Source organism: Tachyglossus aculeatus, chromosome 8 (assembly GCF_015852505.1).
Source record: "Tachyglossus aculeatus isolate mTacAcu1 chromosome 8, mTacAcu1.pri, whole genome shotgun sequence".
Lineage (NCBI taxonomy): Eukaryota > Metazoa > Chordata > Mammalia > Monotremata > Tachyglossidae > Tachyglossus > Tachyglossus aculeatus.
In genome coordinates, this window is record NC_052073.1 from 11,116,145 (window position 1) to 11,135,683 (window position 19,539).

Consider the following 19,539-nt stretch of genomic DNA (forward strand, 5'->3'; position numbering starts at 1 on the left):
AAATTACAGATAGGAGGAAAAGGGAATTGAAACATCAGTTAAGATGCAACATAACCAGAGAATCAAAAAAAAAGAGCCTCTGATTGACCGAATCAGCTTAATGTTAAGATCCTAGAGATCAAAATACTTGCAAGGGGTTCTGCAGCAGCTTTATAGCAACCTTTTTAAAACAATTCACTTTCCATACAAGTTCCCACATAGAGTCCTGCCAGATCTGGAACAAGTGAGACAGTTAGCTCAAAGCAATGCTTAGTGGATCACAGCTTCACTGGACAAAGACAATGTGAAAAGAAAAGACAATTAGAGAGACTATGAAATAACAGCTGCATGGGTGTTTTGAAGGCACAACGAAGCAGCATGGCCTAATGGGAAGAGCACAGGCCTGGGAATCAGAGGACCCGGCTTCTATTCCCAACTCTGCCACTTGTCAGCTGTGTGACCTTGGGAAAGTCGTTTCGTTTCACTGAGCCTCAGTTGTGTCATCTGTAAAATGGGGATTGACTGCCTGTTCTCTCTCCGCCTTGGACTGTAAGCCCCTTTGGAAAACAGACTGTGTGGGAGCATTGTGGGCAGGGAATGTATTTTCCAACTTTGTTATATTATACTCTTCTAAGCACTTAGTACAGTGCTCTGCACACGGTAATCACTCGATAAATATTGACTGATTGATTGATCTGATTACTATATCTACCCCAGTGTGCTGAAACGGCTTGGCACATAAATAGGGGTTTACCAAATACTGCAATTATTATTATTGCCACAATGAAGCAAAAAGGAAGCATAACCACAGACAGCTGAAAGACAACTAATTGTCTTTAGAAACTGGGTGACTCACAGTAGGGGCTTCAAAAAGGTACCAACACCTGCTAAACCACATCCATCCCCACCTTCAAAGCTCTAAAAGTCACCTCCTTTAGAAACATTCCCTGACTAATCCCTCACCTTCCTAGTTATACAACCTCACCAGACTCCTCGGCACTCATGTATGTTTGGTTATTTCTTATCTATTTAAGTGCTTATTTTTGGTTCTAGTTTTTTATTGTAATTTGTGTTTGCTTGTCTGCTCTGTCCAACTGTAAACTCATCAAAGTGAAGAACCATGTCATTTACTTCTTCTGTAGTAGTAAAAAAGGTATTTATTGAGCAACCACAGTTGCAGTGCACTGCATTAAGTGCTTGAGAGACTATAATATAATAAAGTTGGCAGACACTTTTCTGTAGAATGAGCCTTCGGAGTCAGAATTGATGTTTCTGACCCTGATATTGTTCAGGACGGGTGAGAGCGGCTGATAAGAATGGTACATTCTTATCATTCTGTCCACAAAGAGCTGACATGCTCAAGGGGGAAGACATTAAAATATTTCCATATAGGGTAATCAGAATAAATAGAGAATATAAATGGAAATAAATGGAGAAGCAGAGTGGCTCAGTGGAAAGAGCCTGGGCTTTGGAGTCTGAGTTCATGGGTTCAAATCCCGGCACTGCCAACTGTCAGCTGTGTGACTTTGGGCAAGTCACTTCACTTCTTTGAGCCTCAGTTCTTTCATCTGTCAAATGGGGATGAAGACTGTGCGCCAACTTGATCACCTTGTAACCTCCCTAGTGTTTAGAACAGTGCTTTGCACATAGTAAGCACTTAATAAATGCCATTATTATTATTATTATTAGAGAAGCAGTGTGGCCTAGTGGATCAAGCATAAACCTGGGAGTCAGAAAGACCTTGTTTCTAATCCCAGCTCCACCACTTATCTCCTGGGTGATCTTGGACAAATCACTTACTTCTCTGTGTCTCAGTTACCTCATCCTTGAAATGGGGAATAAGACTATGAGCCCTATGTGGGACACTGTGGCCAACCTGATATGTTTGTATCTAACCCGACTCCTAGTACAGGGCCTAGCACATAGTAAGCGCTTAACAAATACCATAAAAATATTGACTGTACAATGTACTCTCAAGAGTTGAAGAAGGATAGACATAAATACTTATGGGCTATAGGTATGTTCTCAAGTGTCTAGCACAATGTACAATGAGAAGCAACGTGGCTCAGTGGAAAGAGCACAGGCTTGGGAGTCAGAGGTCATAGGTTCTAATCCTGGCTCCGCCACTTGTCAGCTGTGTGGCTTTGGGCAAGTCACTTAACTTCTCTGGGCCTCAGTTACCTCATCTGTAAAATGGGGATTAAGACTTTGAGCCCCACGTGGGACAACCTGATCACCTTGTATTCCCCCCAGCGCTTAGAACAGTCTTCGCACATAGTAAGCGCTTAACAAATGTCATTATTATTATTATTATTATTACTCCACATAGTAGCTGCTCAATAACTGCTCTGAGCTCTGTCTGTAGTAGGTATGAAATCAATAATGAGGATGAGAAATGAAAACTGATCCAGGTACTCCAAGCAGCAAACGAAACAACGGAGCAATGGGTAGTCTTTAATGCACTCAATAAGGAAGGGATTGTCACATGTATCATTCTTATCAGCCACTCTCACCCACGCTGAACAATATCATGGTCAGAAACATCAATTCTGACTCTGAAGGCTCTCTCTCCAGAAATACCATGCCTGGGCTGCTTCCAGGGTGCTGCCTCCCCTCAGCCATGACTTCATGCCTAGTTTCTCTAGTTCCTCCACAAACAAACCCCAAGAAACCCAAAGCAGTGTTTTCCCAGCAGTTTTAGAAGGCAAGGAGCAGAAAAAGCTAATCATTAAGAGCGGGGGTAACAGTGAATGGGAAATATACCAACTGATACATTTTAGTAGTAATGTAAAAAAAAAAAAGTAACAGTAATTGAATGCTTACAATGTGCAGGGGACCACTCTCAATTCTCTACATGACTCTGAGGAAATATCACCACCTTGGACACCGAGAGGCACAAGAATGTGGAGTTGAAAGGGAAAAAAAAATAACCGCAGTCAAACCTAAACAAAAGTGTCTTCTAGTTTCAAGAAAAACAATCACCCAAATGCTATAGAAAATAAACTGCTTTGTGTTGTGGAACTGGGGGAGGGGAGGAGTGCTGGAAAGGGAAATTTTACAGGTAGCGTTAAACTCTGGTCTGAAAGAACATGGGTGTTGATAACGGAATCCCGGAATGCACAGGAAGGATAAGAACTCTGTACCTCAGCATAGTTATCTGAGTTTGATGAATTTAGGAAAAGACATGACAGACTTATCTCTAGAGTTCCCCTGACATTTTTCTTGGATGAGAATCTGAAAGGAGCAGCTTACTACAGCTACTCAACTTCTTTCCTTAGAAAAATTAATACAGTTAATTCAGAAGGATTAATCAGTATCTCCAATAAGCACCTAGGTTTCTGCTTGGTCAATATCAATCAGAAAAGCCTGCTGACTTTACCTAATGGGGGTGTAGATCTAAGTGACCTTTCTGATATTAGTAGGCTTTTTTTTTTCAAAATTTCAAAACATGTGCCCTAACACTCTCCCATCCTCTCCCCACATTTTGTCCTTTATTTGTTATTTTGACATTTTCCAGTTATTTTTTAGCAACACTTTCACTTTTGCTATGATTGATAGCCAATATGAGAAGAAAATCAAATATCAGCAATGACATTATACTACTTGGCACAGAGGGACACTTCTTCGTTTACATTCATCACTAGCTTTCTTATCATAAAAAACCCATTCTTTCATGGTTTGCCAGCAGCCAAGTCTCAACATAAACTCTATTTAAAAACAAATCTCTGATAACATTTAGGTAGCCTATTGAGAAAAAGACCACTAAGCTTGATTCTGTCTTGTTTTGCAGGGCTTTGTACCATCAGGCCTATGGTTTAACAGGAGGCAAATTACTACTATTTTCTACTCTGACCACCCCCTCCTTTTCTTTTTCCATGTAACTCCAGCTAATTGAATCTCCACATCCTAGAAAATTTAGAAGTTTATTTGCATCTTCCCTCACAATTTTTGTCAATGATTAGTTTTACAACACAAACTAAATGGCTTGTCCATGAGACACTGGATTCACCTCTCAAACTTTCCTGGTTTATCTGCAATACTAAATTCAGTTTCAAGATGGGTGTAGATGAAGAGGAAGCCAAACAAAAAAAAAATTAAGTCAAATTGTTTTAGACAGTATGCAGCAGGTAAATTTTTCCTACTTTAGTTTCATTAGCCAAGCAAAGAGAAGGAAACATTGACACACAGGTGAAAAAAAATTGAAATATAGCACCATTCTTTTAATTTTTCCCAATGTCTGTCCTTTTTGGCAAAGTGGAATAGTATAAACAGCTTGATTTACCTTTCACAGATGAATGGGAGGGAATTGTCTTTGATACAAGGAAATTTACCTGAGTGTATATACTAAATATATGACTCTGAACTTCATCCATTGAATCCAATCCATAAGCTACTGTTCCAAGATGAAGCCGTTTGAAAACCATCTCATTCTGGGTAAGAGTTCCTGTAATACAGAAAGCAGGAATTACTACGCCTTAGGGTTTGGAAGAACATTACCTCAAATAAAGACTTTCTCCTTGTTTTTGCAAAGGAAAAGAATGAAGGGGCAAATTACAGTAACCTCCCAGGAGAAAAAAACATATTGACTTTGACTCTGCAAAATAAATATTATCCCAAAGCATTTATGACTCTTATTTGAATGGTAACTCATGTTTCCCTGACTGCCTGGCTTACCTGTTTTATCGGTAAGTAGGTAAGATATCCTTCCAAGCTGCTCTGGAATCGTGCTGGAGCGAACCACTGTTCCAGGAATTTTGGAATCCCTTCGGATTACCCAGCTGTAAACAATTTTCCCCATGTCCAGGTTAACCCGCAAGCTGTTCAGAAGGACCAGAGCAAAGTGATTAAAGAGAGTTATCCATTTATTCTCCAGAAAATTAAATACTACTTGTGATATGCATTATACACGTTTTCTGATTCTCTCTCTCTCTCTGTCTCTCTCTCTCCCTACACACACACACCCCTCAGACGGTAGGGACTGTGTCTAATTTTCAAACATGTACTTTTTTCTCTGCCCTTAATACAGTGCTCTGCATCCAGTAGGTGACAAACACTATTACTACTATACCTGTGTCCTGGGAATATGGTCAGGAAATTCACAAACAATGAATGCTGAGGCTCAAAATCAGTTAAATATAGACGACCTGATTAAGAAAAATACCATTTTCCTTTGTTAGCCTTACCTGATAGGAATGATGTTGGAAAACAAGAGGAGGAATCTAATGATCTGAAGATACCAACGACCAGCGAAGTGCTGAAGGGCCACCATGACAAGCGAGACCACCACCAGAGCTCCGAAGAGAATCTTCGTGAGGCAGTTCACTTCCAGGTCAAACAGCCCGATCTTTAAGGAAGTGGGACAAGAGGTCATGTTTGGAAGAGTCAGCGTGATGAAAACAAACCTGGGATTAACAGAATGCTCCATCTGGGCAAACCGGACACTTTGTTCCCGGTGCTTCTGTGGAACCAAGAGACCGAGCAATTGGTCCTCATGACTCTGGTCTGTGGCATGTGAGTTGTCTAAATTAGTGATGATGATTGCATTTATTAAACACTTACTATTTGCAAAGCACTGTTCTAAGTGTTGGGGAGGTTACAAGGCGATCAGGTTGTCCCACAGGGGGCTCACAGTCTTAATCCCCATTTTACAGATAAGGTAACTGAGGCACGGAGAAGTTAAATGGTTTGCCCAAAGTCACACAGCTGACAATTGGCAGAACCGGGATTTGAACCCATGACTTAGTGCTTGGATGGGGCCTTGGGTGAGCTTTTCTCTACCTCAACTCCATATCCCAATAATAATAATAATAATGGTATTTGTTAAGCGTTTTATTATGTACCAGGCGCTGTTCTAAGCACTGGGTTAGGTACAAGATAATTGAGTTGGACACAGTCCCTGTCTCACAATAAGACTCACAGTCTTAATTTCCATTTTATAAATGAGGGAACTGAGACACAGAGAAGTGAAGTGATTTGCCTAAGGTAACACAGCAGACAAGTGATGGAGCCAGGATTAGAACCCAGGTCCTTCTGATGCCCAGGCCTGTGCTCTATCCACTAGGCCATGCTGTTTCTCCCTGGAATGCTGTGGAAGTGAAGGGAAGAGTTGCAGGGGGGCATTTTTTCGGCTTTAGGGGCAGAGGCTGCCACCTTCTTTCTCCCTTTCCTTCCAGCTAATCTTCCTCTGGGTCAGCACCAGGGCCGTAGCCAGGAATAGAGTGAGAACAGCTTTGGCCTGAGTGGAAGAAAGGTGGAAGAAAAGGAGCAGATTGTGCCCTTCCCAGGATGTGACACGGGGAAGTCTCCACCCCTGGGTAGTAAAAAAAGAAAGAAAGAAGAATCAAATTCAGCATTAAATTTTGAAATACTCCTCCCTTCCAATAGTACTTGACAGAAAAAATGAATATATCATCTCACTGGAGAACCAACTCCTTATTTTGAGCCCAAGGGAGAAGCTGGAGTGGAGAATTGAGGGGACAGAGTGTTGAGGGTCAGTCAGAAAGCAGGGAATGTCAGCAGCCAGGGATGGGCTAGCTGAGGCCCACAAGATTTGCCCAACTGCTGTGCAAGTGAGGAGCCCTCTATCAATGACATTTGAGTGCTTACGGTGTCCACAGCACTGTACTAAGCCTTTGGAAGAGTACAAGACAACAGACTCGGTAGACAGGATACTTGCCCTTGAGGAGCTTTCAATCTACTGGTTGTAACCCTGGCAGCTGCCTCTTCCCTGGTGCCTTCCCAAAGCTGTCTGAGGTGCTTATGGGGCAATGGGTATATGCCTCAATCACGCTGAGGGCAAGAGAGCCATTGGCTTGCCACTAGAATCTGGTGAGGGCCAAGGACCGGCAAGCTAGCAAGAAGTGAGGCCGATATCTTGTCTCTCTTGGCCCCAATCCTATGGGATCAGTTTGTCTCTCTCACTCCCATCACCCATGATGTAGGCACCCCCAACCACCACCACCTCGTCTCAAGCCTTCCAGCAGGGAGCTTAAATGTATAGTCTCGTAACTGAGCGGTCATGAGTACCACATCTATTTGGACCACATACCTTACTTCGTGGATTTGAGGTGTTCATCACACTCCGTAGCTCCCGGCCTGTGTAAAGAACAACGCCGACCACCGTACCTACGGGTGAATTTATTGAACCAAGAACAGACCAAAGAAAATATTAGTTAAACACTGATGGGAAAAAGATGGTATGAGCTAGGTTCCTGGGGACATGGTTGGATGAGGTAGGGATTTCAACCCAGGATCCATCAACCTCAAGAGAAGCTGCATGGATGTCATGAAGCTGCCCCTGCTCTTTTCTTTTCCATAACCACTGTTACAGGCACAGAAGTGTGTATACAAAGGGCAGCGCACAAAGAGGTAGGGGGTGTACGTATATTCTGGGAGTGCCAGAATACAGTCTCCCCTACTCTAGACCGTGAGCTCGTTGTGGCAGGGTTGTCACTCTTTATTGTTGTATTGTACTTTCCCAAGCACTTAGTACAGTGCTCTGCACACAGGAAGCGCTCAATAAATAGGACGGAATGAATGAGCGAATAATGCCGGCTGAACCTTAAAATGGTCCAGCTCTCTACCCAATGAAAGGAGACCTCCTCAAATGCAATGGATTCTGAGTTAAATGAACATTTGTGGATCTGAGTCATCAATGTGCAAAACAAAAAATCCTTCTCAGTGAGTAATTCCTTTGGAGAAACTCATGTTTATTTTTGATTCTTTAAAACTCTCATCCTTGTGGGACTACAGACTGATAAAGCACCTTTGAAGTCATGATAAAATAGCATATGTGATATGGAAACTTTCCTGCGCCTTCTAGATTATAGCCTCTCCCTTTTGTGTCTGTTTTCCAAGATCACAGAATTCAAAAACAACAACAAAAAAGTCACTGGAATATTGTGCAATGGGGAATAGAAACCAGATCACTTTCTAAATTCCTGGCTACCAACTACGACCCCACTGCCATGTACTGTAGAACACTATCCATGCTCTTGTTTCTACATTTCAGATCATACAATTAAGCCAAGAGCTTGGTTTCAGTTTTTTTTTCTTTTCATGGAGAATAAGCAGAAGTCCTCTCAACTAGAATTTACCAAATGAGGTTATGAATATAATTCTGCCAGAGTAAAAATGCCAGAGGTTATGGAAACCAAAGGAGCAGAGAAACAAGACTGCACTTCAATCTCATTTTTTTCCATAATTTAATTGCAGAAAATAGTGGGGAAAAGTGTTAAATTACCATTCCTGGATGCCTAAAACAACAAAGGAAAACCTCCAAATTTTAAAATGCCATCCCTGAAAATGGAACACAAAATTAGTCCCATAGCACAATTTTAAAACATCTCTCAAGTTGGGGTTTTGACAAATTTGGAGCAAAAAGTTTCTTTAAAACCCAATTTACGAATTTAATCTAGAGGGACACAAACTGGGAGAGTGTCATAGTTCTTCATCCTACCTGCTGTGTGCGATTTCAAACTCCAGGAGCACTATTACTTAAAAGAGCTTTGCCCTTTCATCCGTGCTCCGGCTCTTCTCGCATTTTCAACCCGACCAAGAGCTGAAATTCTCGATACTCTCAATCCCCCAAGCAGTCTGATTGATGGGAAATTATTGCAGAACCTCCACTTTCCCCTAGAGAGAACCAAAATACTCCCTTTTCCAGAATTTAAAACTTTGCAGGTTTATTCCAAGGACTTCTGCTGACACAGTAAGTGAGAAAAAGATCCAGAAAAAGAAAAGTTCCAGGTTCACACAAAACCTTTCCTTCACCACAAGGCTGCACTGTTGTCTAAATCGACCCTGAGTAAAAATTTAGCTAGAGGCTTACCCCAGGACTTGTGCAAACACACAGATATTCAACCATCTACTTTTGTGGTTGTACATTTTACAATTGCAGAAAAAGAAATTAACATCTTGGCCCCTTAGAAGAGATGGTGTCATAATTTTAAACAAGAAAACCCAGCTTTATTAAACAAAGCCCTAGGAGCCAGTTAGGAAACAGCATATACTTCTCTCCATCTTCCAAGTACTCCTACCAGCTCAAAGCTGCTGATCATAAATAAAGAATAATGCTGACCCATTAGCTGATTACTTCACAGAGTGTTGAGCACAATATGAATGAACGGTAGGATTAAATCCCAGGGCTCACAAAATTGGCAACTCCTCTATCCAACTTGTACTTCCCAAGCGCTTAGTACAGTGCTCTGCACACAGTAAGCGCTCAATAAATACAACTGAATGAATGAATGAATTTAAGGCAGAGGCATTAAACAGATGCATCGTGGCCTAATGGTAAGAGCACTGGCCTGGGAATCAGAGGACTGGGGTTCTAATCCCAGCCCTGCCACTTGACTGCTGTGTGACCTTGGACAAACCACCTAACTTCTCCATACCTCTGTTTCATCTGTAAAATAGAGAGTAAATACCCTTTTTCCCCTTCCCTTTAGACTAGGAACCCCATGTAGGGCAGGGATTGTGTTCGACCTGATTATCTACCCCAGCATGTATTAAGTTCTTAACAAATACCACAATTACAATGAATCTAACATATTTTGCTGCTCCTTAAAGCAGGAGAAAGAGTTTACGGGGAATACTGTACTATTATTAAAAAGCCACATTAAAAATGCATACATTGAACCCAACGCCCAAATTGAGCCACACTAACAAGAGAAATAACTTTCTTAGGAACTATCAGTATATCCTTGAAACAGCTGGCTCAGTCATATGCCAGGTTGTGAAATGTATGGTATTCTAATCAGTAGATGGCAGAGCACTCCAAACCCCCCAGCAGCAGCTGATACTCCTGCTGTTGTTATCCCGGCCTGAACCTAGTAACACTACTCCTGAGAGGCACAGTTCAATTCCAATCGCTGGAGCAAACACTTTAGGGGAAAATAAAATCTAGACAGAAGGAGCCGCCTTCAAATTAAAACAAAATAGTGATTAGAAGAGTAATATTAACAAAAAAAAATAGAAGAGCATAAAGATATTTCTAATCTGTCACAACCACACTGAATCAACCTATTGCTTCGGGGGGGTTGGTGTTGAAAAGGCATTTTACGCTTTAAAATGCCAAATTCATGGTACTTGGAATGCTGACTAGGAAACTGAGGCAAAGAGAAGTTAAATGGCTGCCCAAGTTCACACAGCAGGCAAGTGATGGAGCCAGGATTAGAGCTCATGTCCTCTGATTCCCAGGCCCATGCTCTTTCTATTAAGCTGCACTGTTTTGCTAAGTAGCAAAAATGATAACAATATTTGTTAAATGCTTGCTATGTACCAAGCACTGTACTAAGTACTGGGGAGGATACAAGGTAATCAGTTCAAAACAGTCCCTTTCCCACATGGGACTCACAGGGTAAGGGAGAACGGGTATTTCATCTCCATTTTCAGATTAGGAAACGGGGGCACTGAGAAGTTAGGTGTCTTGCCCCTGGTCACACAGCAGACAAGTGGCAGACCTGGGATTAGAACCCAGGCCCCTGCTCTTTTCACTAGACCATGCTGCTTCTGTACTCCATACGGCTTACATCTGTAGTACAGTTGCATTTATTGAACACCCATTTGTTGGAGTACACTGTTCCAGATGTTTGGAAAGTACAGAATAGCAAAATGGCATGTCCTTATCCACAATGAACTTGTACTTTAATAGCAGAGGCAAAGCATAAAAATATGAGTGTAACTCTATGTAAGTCACCACCTTGTTTAATATTTTTGAGCTGTAAATAGGTATCTGTGTAATAAGGAAAATGGAGTTTCACTGTACTATGTTCCCCAAAGTTTCACTTCCCACTGAGTGTAGTATTAACAGTGCTAGGAAATACTCTTAGTAGTTCCCTCTATCTTTTCTGGCTAGTATATTTCGTTAATAATTAAACTTTATAAAATGTAGTTCGAATCCTTTGTTTTCTGACCAGGTAAATGTTAAGCTCATCACTTTCTAGAAAAGCAGCAGATACGATCAATTAGATCTTGAGGAACCATGATTCTGGTTTACCGAATATGGAAAAAAAAATTGCCCGGGAAAGAAGATGGTGCCTGTAGAATCAAGGACTGTGTGGCCCTGCTCATTCTGACTTTGTGGCATAATAAAGGGTCAATAAGAAGGCAGGATTTTGTGCAGAACCTTTCACAATGGCTACTAATCTATTAAAGCAGCCAGGCATGATCTATGCTAGTTATTCTTTATTAATGAAGTTATCCAGATAGCCATGGAACTTTGGGTCCTGTTTGTCTCAGATAACTAAACTTTGACTGTAATCTAAAAAATTTTCACAGTGCCTTTGCACTGACTTCAAAGGAAACTCTGCACACAAAAGGCTCACAAATCAGCCTGTGATATTACCCACAGCCAAGTTTTTTTTGATAATTTGCTGTTCAAAAGGCAGTCAGTCTAGCAGTATTGAAAGCCCTCACTTTTCTCATATCCTTGGATGCATACTTTCAAAGTGACATTATGCAACAGAATAGTAGTCAAGGAGACAGGAGTTCTGCTCCTGGTTGTCTGCTCTGTTGTGACTTGCATAAAGTGTCTTGCCCACCCTGTGCCAATCAATCAATAATATTTATTAAGCATCTACCATGTGCAGAGAACTGCACAAATGCTTGAAAGTATACAAAAGATTTAATGGACATGACCCCTGACTATCAGGAGCTTACAATCTAGTGAGCCCCCTCCTCTATAATAATAATAATGGCATTTATTAAGCACTTACTATGTGCAAAGCACTGTTCTCTATAAAATAGGGATACCTGGCTCTAGCTATTTCATAAAAAAAATTTTCAATAAATGTACAGAAAATATTATAATGAAACCAAGGGGATTAATTCCATAGTGATTTTGTTATTTGGAAGGTCTTGAAGTTTTTCAACTTTTAAATTATGCAGTAGTTTATTAGGATGAATAATAATATAAGAGTATTTTTATATGAAGAGATTTTGGAATCTATTACGTTGTTTGGACTGCTTAGAAAAAGAGGATCTATCTACATTCAAGGTAACATTAATCTTCACTAGTGTGAAAGTCCTGCTTCCAAAGAACATTGATTTTCCGTTTCTCTTATTGCTCCAGTGAATAAGTAGCCAAAAATACAATCACCGCAATATACTCTTGTGCTTACAGAATCTCTCAGCAACAGCAGGATCTGCCCTGTCATCTCTTTAGACGCATTTCCATTACCAGATTTGGTCTGACACAATTCCTGTTACAGATTAGAATGTCAATGTGGAGGGACAATTAAGGCCTGTTCCCGAAGTGGATGCTCCAGAAGAGCCCAAAGGCCATTGGAATTCCCAATCCTTCGCATCTATAAATGTCTGAGAAGTAATTAGATGTCAACCCAACTCCCTAGAGGTGTTAGGACAAGTGGAAAACTTCATTATACCACTAATTTTCCCAACTGACAGAGGATGATTGCTCCAATTACAAAAATATTTTTGTTTTTAATTGCTAACATATTCCTCAAAAATTATACTCTGGTTCCACTCACCTGAAGCGATTACGGTGCTGGCCCATAGAGTATTCTCTATGCTCAAGCTCTCACTGACGGGAGGGTCACTGTCTTCCTAATGAAAACCAAGATGAATACCGTTACCTGTGAACTTTACAGAATATTCCCAAAATTCTCCTTCCTCCCATCTTCCCCCACCCGGCCCCTACTTGAGCTACAGAGGAAAGCCTATTTCCTTATTCTAAGTAGGCCAAGAGGAAGCCCTTCTCTGAGCTATCCCAAAGATAGAAGCAACATATTGCTCTTTAGGACATTTTACTTTGCCCTATAACTTTCTGCTGAAATGCAGTTTGGGGACGAGCAATTGCACAATAATAATAATCATTATCACACTACTTATTAAATGCCGACTTTGTCCTATGATATAAAGTAGAGAAAACCAAGGTTATTTGTGAGTAGCAATGAGGAGAAGTAGAGATAAGGAAGAGAGAGAAAGTGTAGAAGCAGATGTCTTTGAAAGACTCCTGGTCTGGTACTCCTCAAATCATGCAATTACTTTCTGGGCATTGTCAAAAACATTTTCAAGAATCTAGAATTACAATATCTCCCCAAGCACAAGTTTCAGTTGCACACCCCCACTGGGACAGTATTATATTTCCCTTAAAAATGCATTGTCATAGTTAGATTTGCACCTTTTTTTGGTTGTTCTTTTTAATGGAAGGTCAACTTACTCTGGTAAAAGTTCCCACAAAATTATGAATGTCAATATTTGGTTCTTCTGCATAGACGTAGGATCGGATTTGAAGAAGATCCTATTGAATTGACAGACAATGTAACAATTTTAGCACACTGATATAAAGCTATTGATTATTTCTTCAGAGAGGCATTGCGTTAAGTGCTGCTGTTGCTATAACACCATGATAAACAATACCTCAATTACCAATGTTAAATCTGATTCCATTGCAAGGTACAATCTTTTCCCAAATTTACTCTTTGAATAGGAATTTAAAAAGAGATCAGAAGTTTCCTTTCAATTTATGACCTTTAAAATAGCATCTTCTTCCATTTATAAAAAACATGAATGGAGTGGGTACTCAGTTCACCTCCATCAATAAGCAAATCTGCACCTAAATCTAATTTAAGGCAATTTTTGCTCGTTCTAACTTTGAAGGGTCTCCAGGAAAAGCAATTCCACAACTCCCAACAGTTGTTTGTCCTAGCAGTTAGCAAAATTGTATCAGGAAGCTTAACTACGTCAAGCTTCTCCGGTCCATTAGACAGTCTAAAGTGCTTTGTCATCTTCACTGTGAACCACATGGGAACAGGCATCAATCCAATTTTTGATTTAAAAACTGAGGCAGATTTCCTAATGGCCAGTGTTAACACTGTAGCACCCACAGTGCCAAGAAGACACTTTCGTAATGAACTCCCTTTATAATTCAAAAATGTTATTTCAGAGCACTGTAAAAATACAAAGCATCACAAGTATACTACACAGAAAGCATAAAATTTCCACCTGCCTCCTCATCCACATCCAAATTCTTCCCAAAAACGTGTTTGCGTGACTGTGATCAAGAACACCTAAGCCCAATTATATGTCCTCTGGAGAAGTCTATAAATCTTTTATTAATAATAACAATGGCATTTATTAAGTGCTTACTATGTGCCAAGCACTGTTCTAAGCACTGGGAGGTTACGAGGTGATCAGGTTGTCCCACGGGGGGCTCACAGTCATAATCCCCATTTTACAAATGAGGTAACTGAGGCACAGAGAAGTTAAGTGACTCGCCCAAAGTCACACAGCTGACAGTTGGTGGAGCCAGGATTTGAACCATGACCTCTGACTCCAAAGCCCGTGTTCTTTCCACTGAGCCATGCTGAGGTCTTTTTCGTACCCTCTAAATTATTGTTAAAAAAAAAAAGACTGAATCAGAGCCAGGAGGAATGTCAAGATGCCAACAGGGACAGTCCCTAACTCCGGGTAAGTAGTCACTTAAGCCACTCAGGGCAGGTGGCTCTTTCCCAACTTCTTTAAAAAAAAAAAAAGCTAACATGTTCTATCCAAAACACTTACTGAAAACACACATCCTGGAACAACTTAGTGCATATTGTAGGTACCCTAATGCTATCCAATTCAGGCCAACTCTAAAATAATATAAATTCTCCAAAAACTAGTATTTCTCCCAATTGAATTTCCCTGTAGAACATTCTTTTTCAGTAGTGGTGCAAGCCTACAGTCCAATGCATTCATTAGTAGTCCATTAGGAAGATATAGACCACTAATCTATACCTTGGAGCTCTGAAGGGCTGATAGTAATTCCTCTTCCGCTGAGCCAGCTGCCAGCCTGGGTGGCCTTAGCACTGAAACCGGGGCCAACGAGGCCAGGAGGGGAGAGAAATCAGGGCCCAAGCACCCTCAGACCTCACCTTTCAATCACACAACTCCCAGGCTTCTCAGATGGCACACACAAGTCAGCTCAACCATGACTCCCTCATCTTGTGCCCACAAGCTCAACATGACATTCACATTCTGAATAATAAAAAAATTAGTTATCAAACCCTCGTCCACTGGATTACGACCAAAACTGGAATCACAGGAGGCATTCGAGAGCAGGGAATAGCAACACAAGATACTTTTGAGTTTTTCCAACTGATACGCACTCTGCTGTAGGCGTGAAAAGAAACAAAAGTGCGCAATTTGCACTTGTTGATCGTGAGCAGATGGGTAGGAAGAGTAATCTTAGTTTTATGGAAAAACAAAAGCTACTTACAGCAGCAGTGGGTAATCTTTGTGTGCAAGCCACGGGAAGTCGCAATTTCCAATCTGTCTCACCATCCAACTGATCGGTACGCAAGAAACAAGACCCTGTGGAATTTCAGCAACGTTTAGGTCCTCCCTCAATTTGGAATTTGCAAACTCATGCAACATTTACATTCTATTTTCCTAGAAAGAGCCACAAGTAATTTCAGTTCTTTCTTAAGAATTTAAACCAAAGGTCCCCATGTTCCCTTCCCCCTAAAATCATTGCTATTCACTGATCACTAAAGAAAGGGAAACATACTGAATTACCTGCTCCCTCCCTCCACACCCCATCACCACAGTGATCTGTGACCCAGAGATCAAAACCTTTCTCTCTTAACTATCTTCTGTGAAGTGGTGGACAATCTAGCTACAAGAAGCCAAAATCAAACAGAAATCTCTATGGAGAGTAAGTCGATTGAACTGACTTATTCAGTTAATTTCACTGCCAGTTAGAGTTCAGTTTGGCCTTCTTACAAAAACACAGTGTGGCTAACGTATTATAAGATGTTCCGTTTGTGTGAACTGAATTCCGCATGAAATGTTATGTATACTGCAGTCCACTTTAAACAGGCATAAAGACTTTTAACCGTTTCAAAGTAATAAAAAAACAGGGTAACCGTTCCAAATAATTTAGCAGGATAACAAAAACACTCTTTAAACTGACAAGAACGACCTCTTTTTGGAAAAAAGAACAAAAAAAAGGAGACGGCCTATGGCCTGTTAGAATAGTTTGAACTCAAAGCCAGAACAGAAGAAAAGAATTTCCTCCTCGCCTTATCAATGGCCTCCACATGCCCTTCTGATCGTTAAGTCTAAAATTAAAAACCTATAGAAATTATCAAGACCGCCCTCAAAAGAAAATATTTTTGCTTTTAAGAGATAAATGTCAGCAAACAGCCAGATAGAGTTTGATTGCCAGAAATCTGACACCAGTTCCTCAGAGCTTCTTTAATACCTAAAAGGTTTGTAGACAAAGAAAGTGAAGGCACTGCTATAAGGCAGCGGAGATGTCAGTCGCCTATACACACATGTTACCACAATAAACAAGTTGATGGCCCTTTTACAGATAGAGGCCCAGGTCCTTCTTGCTAAGCTCGTGAAAAAGTCTGACTATTCCTTGTATTTCTATGATGCCAAAGATCATTGCACACCATATGATGAAGGAGTTTCCTAGACAAGACTGAACTGTTGCTTAATTCTTTGTGTTCCATTTTCTCTCAAATTCCCTAACTCTGCTCTCCTGATATCCAACACAACTTAGCAAAAGTATATTAGCGTGCAGTATTTATTTAACTCTCCATGTAATGCAAACCACTATGTGACTTTACCAGCTGTGACTCAATATGGGTCCAAGTATTTGTATCTTTCAAATTATTAAAAACTATTGGCATGTCAGAGATTTCTAAAATGCACCAGCTTATTAAAAGAGGTTTTAATTTGTCTGTGGCTCCAAAATTATATCTACTTCTGTTCCATTTTCAAATGATTATTTTGCCAAATAGCCACTGAAAGGTTAATGGTTATTTTCAAAATTGATCCCAGATGTTTACCATTTTTTTCTGATGTCCTCAGGAAGATCATGTCAGCAGGGACTCGCTGGTTCTACATTATGAGAAGAAAGACTGTTATTGTGTACACATGTGCGTGCTCTGATCCAGAAAGAAAAAGCCCTCAAAAAAAAAGTTCCTTTCTTTGTCAAAGAATTGGAGATTTATTTTGTTTTGAAGCTAAAAAAAAAATTCTGCTACATCACTGTTATAGTACTAATCCACCACAGAAATCTGATCTCAGGAAGATAGCTCCTGGGTTTCCAGAGTATCTGACCATTACCTCTAGAGATTCTCATCAAAGGATCAACAGCTTAGGAGTTTTAAGGCTGCTATTGGCTTCCTTCCAATAGCTGGTAAAGCCACAAACACTCTCAGACTTTCTGTTTCCACTTACTCCCCTCTGTCCCATCTTGGTACTCTGCTAATATTGGGGATATTAAAAGGGAGATGGATGCAGGGAAGGCCAATGAAAATCATCCTTAGACTTAAAGAATAGAACAAAAGAACAATTTTATTATAAATACAAAAGAAATGGTGAAAAGGGCTTAAAAGGGAAATTTGCTACTATTGGGTTTCCATTTAAAAGGTTTCTCTGGCTCAAATCATGTTTGTACCGACTGTTTTAATCCTTTCAAAAGGGCAACTCCATTTTCATCATGAGGAAAAAGCCAAAGATGCAACCCTTCTAACTCATTTTTTTTTCAGGAAATATCAGATACAGACTAATACATTTTGGCCTAAAATTAAACTATAAAAGACTAGCTAGATATCTCATGAAAAATGTCTGTATTTTACATCCTAAAATACACAGATCTATTAGATGAATCCCCTTTATAGCTACCATCTATTTTTAAAGAGTTTTTATTGTTTTTGTTGACATGCTCACTGTAAAGCAACAATGTCATGAGAAAACATGTATTTTGATTCAATGATCAGGCCCGCTGGAGTGAGCTGAAAATATAAACCAAATATGAATGCAGAAAAAGCCCACCTAGCTAGCAGATTTCTGGAAAAGCACTTATGACTCATTACTTGAATAATAAATGAGTAAATGCTGGACTACAAAACAGTCTGAAATATATCAGAAGCAGTTCTTATGATCCACCTTATATATAAGCAAACTTTCTGACTGGTGAGCAAACAGAGGCCTTGGAAATAAGGGGAAAGAGTAGAAAGGAAAGACAAAGAGAAAAAATTCCAGGAAAATCAATTAAAAATAATCCCAAATACAACATAGTCAATTTGCTAATTGCATAAACAAATTGAGATAACCCCAACTAGGAGAAAAATGCTGCAAATAAACATCAATCCAACCCCAGAAAACAGCTTGTTGGACAGCAAGCCTATACTGACCTTTTCAACAATGATAAGTTCTCCTACTTGTATACTAGAGCTCTTCACTTTCACAGTGCCTGCAAAGAAGAAATGATCACATCATGTTCAAATAAATCATTCAAAATTTTAACTCTGTTCCAAAAACACACATACATGTGGGCACTCATGGAAGGAAAAAAAAATCTTTTCACACTGTCATCAGAAAAAGTTCATGCTAATTTGGATTTTGCAAATTTTATCCTATTAATCACTGCTTATTCCTAAAATTCGGATTTAAAAAAATGTTTATTCATATTTTGTTAGTTTCCTGACATCCTGGAGACTAGAAAGGTGTGGGGGAGGAAGAGAAGTTAGTTAAGAGTCTGCCTCCCCTATTAAAATATAAGCTCTTCATGGGCAGGGAACATATCTGACACTTCTGTTGTACTTCGCAGGCATTTAGGATAGTTGCACCTCAAAGGCACTCAAAATACTAATATTATTTCACACCATTCTCAGATTTCTAACACAACTGGTACTGGAAAAACCATGTCTTCAGTAGAAACATGTCTGAACCAATTTTCTTACAGGAATAATGTGTTAAATGGGGAATTTGTACCCAAAAATAGATTGGATCCAATATTTTAACCAAAATTATAAAGAATCATGTGCTCAATCAACTTCAGATGAGTAATATAGTTAATGTATCAATACTACGTCAGAGAGGTTCCATGACAGCCTGCCTGCATTCATCATCATCAGCAGCAGCATCAGTATCATAATAATGGTACTTGTTTTTAAGCACTTAATATGTGCCAAGTACTGTTTTAGGCACTGGCATAGATACAAATCAATCACGCTGGACACGTGTCTTCACTACTAAGAACCCAGGATAGAGGAGGCCCACCTATTCATAAAGGTCTTGGTTCACAAATATCATCAAAAAATGAACATTTTGAGCCGATACTTATTTCCACAATAACCCTGGAACTTTCCCTGCTCCAAGTCTGAGAAACCTGTAACAGATGTGTCTCCCCAGGGAAGCAATTCACATTTTGTAATGCACTTCTTATAAAGAACTACATTCATTATCAACCATCCTTAAAGAAAATCTACATTATTTAGTGCCGGGGGTACGTGGTGTCATTCTGGAATTTATCATTATTAATTCTGCATTGCTTTCACTCAACTGAAAAATCAGATACAGAAAAACCAACTGGTCCTATCATAAACCACATAAAGTACACACAAAGGTGGCATTTTTGCAAAGCCTTGAGTCACAAAATACTTGTCCTTGAGACTGTAAGCTCCTTCAATCAATCATATTTATTGAGTACCTACTGTGTTCAGAGCAATCAATCAATCAATCGTATTTATTTAGCGCTTACTGTGTGCAGAGCACTGTACTAAGTGCTGGGGAGAGTACAATATAACAATCTAA

General features: G+C 40.0%; 1 protein-coding gene across 1 annotated transcript in view; it reads right to left on the reverse strand.

Moving 5' to 3' along the window:
* The window catches only part of ATP9A (ATPase phospholipid transporting 9A (putative)), a 129,319-nt gene that overhangs the window by 52,928 nt on the left and 56,852 nt on the right, over positions 1-19,539 (reverse strand). The window contains exons 5-13 of the mRNA XM_038749912.1: positions 18,138-18,196; positions 16,785-16,836; positions 15,203-15,297; positions 13,163-13,243; positions 12,471-12,546; positions 7,028-7,104; positions 5,163-5,323; positions 4,654-4,796; positions 4,311-4,423 (exon numbers count right to left, since the gene is read on the reverse strand). Coding sequence (XP_038605840.1) covers positions 4,311-4,423; positions 4,654-4,796; positions 5,163-5,323; positions 7,028-7,104; positions 12,471-12,546; positions 13,163-13,243; positions 15,203-15,297; positions 16,785-16,836; positions 18,138-18,196 — 857 coding nt within the window. The remainder of the gene's footprint in view (positions 1-4,310; positions 4,424-4,653; positions 4,797-5,162; positions 5,324-7,027; positions 7,105-12,470; positions 12,547-13,162; positions 13,244-15,202; positions 15,298-16,784; positions 16,837-18,137; positions 18,197-19,539) is intronic.